Raw genomic sequence first — 11,368 nt, forward strand, 5'->3', positions numbered from 1 at the left:
TGCTGCTGCTACTTTGGTTCAGCAATACAAATGCAATGCATGTGCAATTGTGCATGGACGCAGGGGTATGGAGTATAGTAATAATAAACCCAGGAACCAGCAGGATGTTTCCCACTTCAGAGCATGCAGTCTCCAGCATATGCATGGCAGTCTATGACATATGGCATAGGCTCAAACATGACAGAGCAAACAAATAAAATAAATATAAATGAACAGCTGCCAAAAAAAAGACAAGAAAAGAAAAAAGTCCCCAGTTTTCGCACACAAACATCCGTTTCAATAATGGATTTCAATAATGTTAGTACCATTTCAATGAAATGTTGAGCTGGGAGTGGGTGTGCTCAAGCCAACGGTAACAAAAACAATAGTCCTGAAGTCCTCTTCCATAACGGCTCCTTCGGCCAAAGCATTCATTCCTCTTTCCGGTACGGGTAGCAGTCATAGGTATAGACAGACGGAGCTCTCCCATTTGGACCACAAGGTCGTGGGTTCGATCCCGGGCACCGCCAATGCAGCGTACGACTAGCGCGGCTTGGGTATAGCACATCGTGCGGGAAGTAGACCAGGGTCTTCTAGTGCATCGTAACAGGGACAGACTCCCATGCGTTACCGGCTGACACCGACAACAAGCCACTCCCGACGTTACTTAACTGGGCGTAGCAGTTCCTATTCTTAATAGATCTCCTATCCAGCCATGTCTGCCCCAGTGGTGCAGTCCAGGTGTTGGTAGAGTAGAGTTGCTTCTCTATGATGCGCTTATAGAGCACATTCCGGTGCTTCCGCTTTCTTTCCCATCTGCATGAAGGGAGTCATTTCTTTTTTTGTATGTAAGGGTGGTAATCTCCTCGTCTTTCTCTTTCTCCCGTTCCATTTCCTGGAACTTGATCTCTGCCATTCACAGCAGGGAAGGTTAAAAAAAATGTTACTTGTACAAGCCAGAAAAATGCATCCACTTTTGGAGTTCCCATGCAGGCTGTGCTGATAAGCACATCCCCTGCATCTGTGGGAAGGAAGCCAGGCCGGGGATCTTTTGTCACGGCACCAGGCGACTCCTATAAGACGCGCGGTGCCTGTCGGTGGGGTGTTGAACGGTGATGGAGGGGCATCCTCCACGGGGGAATACCTCACGGCCAGGTGAGCTGAAAAGGAGTCGGCAGTGTGGGTGAGAAGAAGGGGAGGGATTCAAATCCGGTTTCGAATTGGGCTGTCTGAAACCATGTCCAAATATGGTAAGTCATACATCATAGATATAGATATGTCATATATGACTGGCGTCATAGACCGGCCACATGAAGCCACTCCTTTATTGGGCCCTGTGGCTTGTTTCTTGAGACTTGACCCGTTAGCTTGCATTAGAGAGGCTGCCTGCCGCCTGGCAGTGCCTGCTGAGGATGTTGTACTCATTTAATTGATGTAACTTATATGTCTCTCCCCGAACTGTCGCATCCACTGGTCCTGCGTGAACTTCACGAAGGTGTCGTACTGTTCGGCCAACTTGGCCGACAGAGTCTCCTCGTACTCCTCACGCACCTTCTCCTCCCTTTCCTTCAGGAGGCGCTCGCAGATCATCCGGACCTGTCGGAGCGTCAGCAGAGGCTGCTCCCTCCTCGTCGGGGAGACGGCGCCGCTCCCACAGGACGTCCCTCCTCCTCCCGGCATGCTGCTGAAAGCGCTCGCGACGGCGGACAGCAGCTGCGACGGCGACCCCGGGGGCGACGAACAGCAGCCCTGCTCCGCCGGCCCAGACGGGCCTCCGTCTGGGCGTCTCACCTTGTGGATGCGTCTGCATTCCTGCCTGAGGATGTTGTTCAGGAGCTGCTCCGCGCTGAGGCCGCCGGGAGACGGCGACTGGGCGAACGGCGACGGCTCCATGCACAGGTACTTCCTGGGGGCCGATGGCTGCGCCGACGACTCCGACGCAGACGCCGGGGACACGCACCGTCGCCGTTTGTAATGAGACTGTGACGGCGCGTCCTTTCGGCGTCTCTTGGAAGAAATCGGACTCATCACCAGCGGATCGAAATCATGCATGCTCCTCTTCAGGGTGGCTGCGCACGCCATGGTGTGACACTAGAGGGTGTTCAAGGGTCCTTCTTTGCGGGTTAAAATTACTTTGTGAAAAGGACTTGTTCACCGACGATGCCCGAGCTTATCCGGGAATGGTTATTGTCTTAACCACGAATATTACGTTCGGACGAGTCTCTTGGTACAGATCTCCTGTGGGCGATGAGGCTTGCCTAGTGGGTATATCTCTTCACGCTCCAGTGAGACCTCTGCTTATAAGCCCAGTTCGTGACGTCAGTCTTACCCAAATATGGAGTTCCAACGTGACATCGACTGGCCTCTAATTTTGCCGATTTGGAAATGATTATATCTAACCCCTTGTGGTGACCTTGATCACGGTATAGCTGACCTTTGTACTGTATATAGTTGCACCATGACCTTTCTTTAACCATAACTTACTTAATATCTCCTTTTAATTATTTGACTTTGACATATAGATATATTGAATTTATACACACTATCGTCACCCAAGAGGAAACGCACAAAAAAAGGAATCAATTAATGCTCAAGTATTTTATTGATTGATAGGGATTTGATTGTTGAATATTATATAGAAAAGATGTTATAGGTCTAGGTAAGACCACAGAAATCAGTATAAATGTTGACAAAACAATGTCAAATCTTAGTAATATATTTGGGACTCCAGTCCTTGCATCGATGAAGTCCGCCCCACAGTTTACCCTGAAGATTCGGGGGACAAAATAGAATAAAAGATGGTTAATATTTCCAGTGAAAAAAATATACTTATGGTAATTTTATCGTCACCTCAGGCTTATGTGAACACCCCAGACAGTGTTTAAGTTGCCTGATTCAGTATTTAGATATTTGATATAATTTTAACTGCCCCTTTTGCACACTCCCCTTCCTATACAAACCCATTATAACTTCAAACCATGTTAGATTCATCGAAAACAGTGTATTTTTTTAATTTATTTAAAGAAAAATGTTTTGAAAAATGTGGCAGACTGCTGCACGGCGGAGGAGACTAAAGAACAACAATACATGTTAAGAATGGCAACCCGGAAATTATTTTAATGTATAGGCTATTTTAAATAACCCCATGATTTTGCAACCCATTCGTTTCACCCATGAGTCAATTATCTAATGCAGGGTTTGCCAAGCTGTGGTGAGTGAACCTCCTGAGGTGCGCCATCGAGTGCTTTCTAGGGGGTGCGTGACATGAAAAGGGTAATGATGGTACTATGGTTTTAAATATATGGACATATTGTGCCAATATATGGCAAGTATATGCAGAATATATGCCATATTCAGGTTCATATACTGTATGTGGATATATGCACATATGTGGATATAGGAAATACTGTATAGGCTATGTCTCTATATAGCTTACCGGTATGCGGCATATGCAGGCGGCCAATTTCTAATAGATGTTCGAATACAAAGATATACATTATACAGTATATGTTCATATATTTAATTTCCATGTGTGGGGTGTGTCGGCTAGGTCGGACTCGGGAGGTAACAGCCGGGGTTTGCACGGCCAAAATAGTTTGGGACTGCTGATCTACAACGGATTGACCTCATGCTTCCTTCTGTGCATGAGGAGTCCAAGCCAAGGGAATGTCTATAGGGAACATTATTGTGTTTAATTTGAAACACAAAGGTATACCGCATCCATTGAAATGTCCAACTAATAATACAAATAATACTATGAATGGCTTTGAAACAAATCCTTAAAACATGTGCAAATTCAGCTTCAGTGACGGCAACCCACATTCTATACTAACATTTCCGTCCATAATGCTACATAATGCTATAGTCATATTATATTATTTACCTGTACAAACAACGCCAGCGTCTTTACTGTGAGGACACTCCGGGCCTCGAAACCTTCCACGGGGGCACTCTGAGAGCCGTGATTCTCCGCCTGTACATTGGATGTTAACGTACAGGACTTCCCCAGAACCTTCTCCGTTGAGGGCCCCGTAAGTCCCCACGATTGCCCTTCCGCAGTTTAACTCTTTACACGCTACGTTGGCGTCAACTTTATCCCAACCGCGGTCACACACCGTCCCCCACGCGCCCTCATGGAAGACCTCCACCGTGCCAATACAGGGCAATACATCTGCAGCGCTGCCCACCAGCCTTATCGGTGGATTGGGGATATCAGCTGAAAATAAGAGCATAAACACATATTTAACCCATTTTGGGCGGGAACCCCTTTTGGTGTTATTATGTTGTGCTTTATAGCTATTGAAAAATAGCAGATCTACAAGCTCATAGCGCACCACCGAGTGGCGCGCTACGAGAAAAATCGAAGAACGACTGACATAGAAACATAGCTTTTTCAGAAAACTGTCAGGATGTAGAAGACATTTTTAGAATCTGATCCCAGGTCAGAATGGGTTAAAAGTTTAATAATAATAATAATATTAATAATAATAATTAATATAGCTGCAAGCAGCGATAAGATGGGGCCAAGCAATAAGAAAATTCACACCCGTGTGAACTGAGCGGTGCAGGCTGCTCAACAACACAGCTGGCTGAGCGCTGAGCCGGGCATAAGGCCACGCCTACAGTTTCTTAAAGGACCAGCGCCTTATATGATATGATGGCATAAGGCCACGCCTACAGTTTCTTAAAGGACCAGCGCCCTATATGATGAGTTTTGTCCGCCATTAACACCTTAACGGTGGTTAATATATACACATCAACTGAATTTCAGTAAATAAATAAAATAAAACGGCCAGTGCGGAACTACTGGAAATAAAGAATCTATCTCTAACCAGGTGGATCGGCAGTGAAGGAAGGCTGTATGAAGAAGCCGCTGAAGGTGTTCAGTAAAGCCTCATCCTTAATGCGCAAGTCTTCTTTCAGGACCACTTTCACCAGGTCACCCTTGGCCAGGTCCACGGTCACCGCGTTGCCGGCGAAGTCGCCGTAGTCGGCCCCGGCGGTCTTCTGGAGGCTCTTGACCTTCTGACCGTCGTTGACGCGAAGCTCGAGGTTAGCGGTGCCGAGCGTGTGAAAGAAGAACGTGAAGTAGTACAAGCCTGGTGTGTCCACCGTGAAGATGCCTGTTGACGAGGATGGAACACATTGTTAAGGCCTAATCATACTCTGTTTTAGGTGATAAGGTGACCACTTAAAGCTACAACATGGCGTCACTGAGCCGCGGTGGCAAGTGACTCACCCTCACCCAAACACATCTCTCTGTTTTTACTAACCACCGTTTTGGTGGTCACCTTATCACCTAATCACCTAAAACTGCAGTATGAATTTTGACACGTAAACGTATGTTTTCTCATGCCAATAATGCTCCTTTGAATTGAGTTGAAAACACATGCCATTCAAACTACAATCTCACAGCCTTTATTACCAAATCAGCTAAATGTTTGGGAATCGCATATCTGTCCCTATGTCACATGGCAGATAGGCATATCTGACTAAATATATATGCAGACATATCTGTCCCACATACTGTATGGCAGATAGGTGTAAGTGACATCATATATGCAGACTTTTGAGGTTATATGGAAATATGAGAGGGAGGGGATTTATTTCATTTACCTTTTTCTTCTGTGTGTGTGTGTGTGTGTGTGTGTGTGTGTGTGTGTGTGTGTGTGTGTGAGAGAGAGTGAAGGGGGGGGGCCCGGGGGGGTTATTATGCATGTATTTAGCAATTTTGAGAAGAATAAATTAAAAGAGGCATCAAATTACTTTTCCATTCCATATTGCTACACTTTCCTATGTGTATTCGCTGTGTTTATATATATATATATATATATATATATATATATATATATATATATATATATATATATATATATGTATATAAATATAAAGGGGGGTCCTCAGTTCAAATATGATAATTTTGGGGGATCATGGCATGAAAGGTTTGGGAATCCTTGCTGTAGGCACAAGTAATTCAAATAAACTCTTGTCGTTGTTCCCTTCAGCTTTGTTTTAATGGCTGGCAAAAACATATTAAATGACTTCATGGTGAAACATAACGGACAGATTAATTGGCAACGGAATGACCTGTAGCTGTATCGTAGTCAGCGCCAACGTTGGTGAGAACCGTTCCATACTTGAGCACGACATCAACGTCACCGTCTACGGTAGGCGTCGGGTCGGTTACACTGAATGCAACTGTTGAGAAAGAAAACCTTCATGTCAGGCTGCTTTGACCCATTTTCATTTTCAATCAAGACATAAATCTAATCATCCATGCTGGCACAAACATGTCGGTCTAAAAGTGTCTAAAAACAGCACTGTCAGGGTAAACAAAAGTACGCTTTTAACACATATATAGTTACTTTATTATTATATATTGGTAAATATTAAATTGGTCTGTTAGAAAAGTACTTGAAGTATTTGAAGGCCCTAGTAAAAGATACTGTTCTGTTCAGAATGTATTGTCTCCCGTTTTTTCCACAAAATAATAAAAATGCTTGATAGTGGGCTCGATAAGAACCTGGTTAGACAAGCCTGATCGGTAAGCTGCTCATTATCAATAAAGATGTACGGCATCCCTAAACATCATATCTCCAAAACTGTTACTTTTCAGGATTCAAATAAAAAAAATAGCAAAAGTAGCACATCGACAAGCTTGGAACACCGTCAGCAAATATCAGCAAATATTTATGCTTTTGTTTGAGACGCCTTAGTTTGATCAAGTAGGGCATTAATTATGCAGCAAAGAATATGGGTCAAAGTCTGTCAGCAGTGACACAAACATGTGAAAACAAATGTGAACAGAAAACGTTTTTCTCTACAAGGAATTGTACACGTTTCTGACTCAATAAAGTATTAATAAAAAGTAGGGTGTTATCGATTATCGATTATTAGTTATCGATTTACAGGGATATGGAGATTTCAGAGATTTCAGCCTGAAAGCAACAAAGAACATCTTGTTTCAAGCAACACCTCACCTCGCGTCATCGTCAACTTCTCCACCAGTTTTTCCAGAGCTTGCGTTCTTTCAATCTGTTTGAAAAGTGCTTCCAGCAAATCGTCGAGCGACAGCTTCCACACGGCGTTCCTGTCCAGTATTTGTTGTTTGCTTAACTCTGTTTGGTCTTCTTCATCAGGCGGTAGGCCTACACCACCGGGTTGCACCAAAGTTAGTCCACAAGACAGCAGCACGATGAGATAGAATGAAGGACTCATCTTGCAATTTGGATTGCAAGATGATTTGATCACTTTCTGGGATCCGTACAAGCTCTCTGGCTCTTTAATATCCAGTGAGTTGACATTTAGATTGTTGTTGACTTTCCCTGAATTTGCCTCTGAGGATCAATACTGGCTTATCTTATCAATCATGTGATGTACGTGTCATTCTGGCACTGATATCAGGACAAACCATGGTGTGGGATTGTGGTCGACAAAGGTTTCAATCAGCTTGATTAGAAAAACAAAGCAGAAGAAAAATTAACTTTTTTCACATAATGTGGTTCGAACTGACAAACAAGCAGCCGTGGTGAAAAGTGCTTACATAACATTAGGTAGGCCTACTTTTACTTTACATTGTGCAAACTTTTTTACTGATGAAAACTACATGGAAACGAAATAAAAACTAAGCTATGATGACTAAAACTAAGACTACATATATTGACCATTTCGTCAACAACTAAAAACGAGTGGACAAGAGATCCAGTATAAGTCATTTTACACTTGGTTGCATGCTGAAAATAGCAGATCGTTGTGACGCGCTGTGAGCTTGTAGATCGGCGATTTTCAGCAAATGTAAATTCAGTCATTACGACGGCATCCAGGCCCGCCAAAATAAATTTTAGTCGACTAAATCACCTGTAGATTTAGTCGACTAAAATCTTGTGCTATTTAGTCCACTAAAACTATAGACTAACACTAAAACTATTCATTCAAGAGACTGACTAAAACAAATCTGAATTTGCTACCAAAAACAGCACACGTGTGTGTGTGTGTGAGAGAGAGAGAGAGAGAGAGAGAGAGAGAGAGAGAGAGAGAGATAGTGTGTGTGTGTGTGTGTGTGTGTGTGTGTGTGTGTGTGTGTGTGTGTGATGGAGAGAGACTGACATAATGTCTCCGCTGTTCTTTCACTAGTCGTCATACAACACACCATATATGGACACGAGTATGGATCGATTTGACTTTCAACATAACGGTCGCTTTGACCTGGCAGCGTCTGAGCTTACCTTGGCATGTTGCACATATAACAGGAGAGGGAGAGTTGCAATGTCACTGTGTGTTCGTGCGTGCGTGCGTGCGTGTGTGTGTGTGTGTGTGTGTGTGTGTGTGTGTGTGTGTGAAGCCACTATAAGGAAATCGGGACTTTCTGAAAGTTCATATAATGGCCTGTTGTGGCGCTGTCATTGACATCGACTGCATGGCCTCTAATTTTGCCGATTTGGAAATGATTATATCTAACCCATTGTGGTGACCTTGATCACGGTATAGCTGACCTTTGTACTGTATAGTTGCACCATGACCTTTCTATAACCATAACTTACTTAATATCTCCTTTTAATTATTTGACTTTGACATATAGATATTGAATTTATACACACTATCGTCACCCAAGAGGAAACACACAAAAAAAGGAATCATTTAATGCTCAAGTATTTTATTGATTGATAGGGATTTGATTGTTGAATATTATATAGAAAAGATGTTATAGGTCTAGGTAAGACCACAGAAATCAGTATAAATGTTGACAAAACAATGTCAAATCTTAGTAATATATTTGGGACTCCAGTCCTTGCATCGATGAAGTCCGCCCCACAGTTTACCCTGAAGATTCGGGGGACAAAATAGAATAAAAAATGGTTAATATTTCCAGTGAGAAAAATATACTTATGGTAATTTTATCGTCACCTCAGGCTTGTGTGAACACCCCAGACAGTGTTTAAGTTTCCTGATTCAGTATTTAGATATTTGATATAATTTTAACTGCCCCTTTTGCACACTCCCCTTCCTATACAAAGCCATTATAACTCCAAACCATGTTAGATTCATCGAAAACAGCTGTACTGCTTTTTCTGGTGACTGTTTTAATTTATTTAAAGAAAAATGTTTTGAAAAATGTGTGCAGACTGCTGCACGACGGAGGAGACTAAAGAATAACAATACATGTTAAGAATGGCAACCCGGGAAATTATTTTAATGTATAGGCTATTTTAAATAACCCCATGATTTTGCAACCCATTCGTTTCACCCATGAGTCAATTATCTAATGCAGGGTTTGCCAAGCTGTGGTGAGTGAACCTCCTGAGGTGCGATCGAGTGCTTTCTAGGGGGTGTGTGACATGAAAAGGGTAATGATGGTACTATGGTTTTAAATATATGGACATATTGTGCCAATATATGGCAAGTATATGCAGAATATATGCCATATTGAGGTTCATATACTGTATGTGGATATATGCACATATGTGGATATAGGAAATACCGTATAGGCTATGTCTCTATATAGCTTATGCGACATATGCAGGCGGCCAATTTCTAATAGATATTCGAATACAAAGATATACATTATACAGTATATGTTCATATATTTAATTTCCATGTGTGGGGTGTGTCGGCTAGGTCGGACTCGGGAGGTAACAGGGGTTTTGCACGGCCAAAATAGTTTGGGACTGCTGATCTACAACGGATTGACCTCATGCTTCCTTCTGTGCATGAGGAGTCCAAGCCAAGGGAATGTCTATAGGGAACATTATTGTGTTTAATTTGAAACACAAAGGTATACCGCATCCATTGAAATGTCCAACGAATAATACAAATAATACTATGAATGGCTTTGAAACAAATCCTTAACACATGTGCAAATTCAGCTTCAGTGACGGCAACCCAGATTCTATACTAACATTTCCGTCCATAATGCTACATAATGCAAGTCATATTATATTATTTACCTGTACAAACAACGCCAGCGTCTTTACTGTGAGGACACTCCGGGCCTCGAAACCTTCCACGGGGGCACTCTGAGAGCCGTGATTCTCCGCCTGTACATTGGATGTTAACGTACAGGACTTCCCCAGAACCTTCTCCGTTGAGGGCCCCGTAAGTCCCCACGACTGACCTTCCGCAGTTTAACTCTTTACACGCTACGTTGGCATCAACGATATCCCAACCGCGGTCACACACCGTCCCCCACGCGCCCTCATGGAAGACCTCCACCGTGCCAACACAGGGAGCAGCGCTGCCCACCAGCCTTATCGGTGGATTGGGGATATCAGCTGAAAATAAGAGCATAAACACATATTTAAAAGTTTAATAATAACCCATTCTGAACGGGAACCCATTTTGGTGTTTGCATCATGTTATGCTTTAGCTATTGAAAAATAGCAGATCTACAAGCTCATAGCGCGCCCGCGGCGCCACCGAGTGGCGCGCTACGAGCTTGTAGGTCTGCTATTTTTGAAAAATCGAAGAACGACTGACATTTATAGAATCTGATCTCGGGTCAGAATGGGTTAATCAGACCAGTGTGTGTCCCAGTGGAAACCTCGTATGAATCTGATCTCAGGTCAGAATGGGATAATAATAATAAATATAGCTGCAAGCAGCGATAAGATGGGGCCAAGCAATATGAAAATTCACACCCGTGTGAACTGAGCGGTGCAGGCTGCTCAACAACACCGCTGGCTGAGCGCTGAGCCGGGCATAAGGCCACGCCTACAGTTTCTTAAAGGGCCAGCGCCCTATATGATAGTTTTGTCCGCCATTAACACCTTAACGGTGGTTAATATATACACATCAACTGAATTTCAGTAAATAAATAAAATAAAACGGCTAGTGCGGAACTACTGGAAATAAAGAATCTATCTCTAACCAGGTGGATCGGCAGTGAAGGAAGGCTGTATGAAGAAGCCGCTGAAGGTGTTCAGTAAAGCCTCGTCCTTAATGCGCAGGTCTTCTTTCAGGACCACTTTCACCAGGTCACCCTTGGCCAGGTCCACGATCACCGCGTTGCCGGCGAAGTCGCCGTAGTCGGCCCCGGCGGTCTTCTGGAGGCTCTTGACCTTCTGACCGTCGTTGACGCGAAGCTCGAGGTTAGCGGTGCCGAGCGTGTGAAAGAAGAACGTGAAGTAGTACAAGCCTGGTGTGTCCACCGTGAAGATGCCTGTTGATGAGGATGGAACACATTGTTAAGGCCTAATCATACTCTGTTTTAGGTGATAAGGTGACCACTTAAAGTTACAACATGGCGTCACTGAGCCGCGGTGGCAAGTGACTCACCCTCACCCAAACACATCTCTCTGTTTTTACTAACCACCGTTTTGGTGCAGGTCACCTTATCACCTAAAACTGCAGTATGAATTTTGACGCTTGCTTTGGCAATGTAAACGTATGTCTT

At 43.6% G+C, this 11,368-nt stretch overlaps 1 protein-coding gene across 1 annotated transcript; it reads right to left on the reverse strand.

Annotated features, from left to right (window-relative positions):
* Positions 1-1,404: 1,404 nt before the first annotated feature.
* On the reverse strand, positions 1,405-2,061 carry LOC308327688 (akirin-2-like; the record flags this gene model as incomplete). Its single annotated transcript, XM_080781213.1, has 1 exon — positions 1,405-2,061. One exon carries the CDS (start codon positions 2,059-2,061, stop codon positions 1,405-1,407), a length of 657 nt encoding a protein of 218 aa, XP_080637339.1.
* Positions 2,062-11,368: the final 9,307 nt, after the last annotated feature.

The sequence above is a fragment of the Protomyctophum bolini genome (assembly GCF_963924005.1).
Source record: "Protomyctophum bolini genome assembly, chromosome: 13".
In the NCBI taxonomy this organism is placed as follows: domain Eukaryota; kingdom Metazoa; phylum Chordata; class Actinopteri; order Myctophiformes; family Myctophidae; genus Protomyctophum; species Protomyctophum bolini.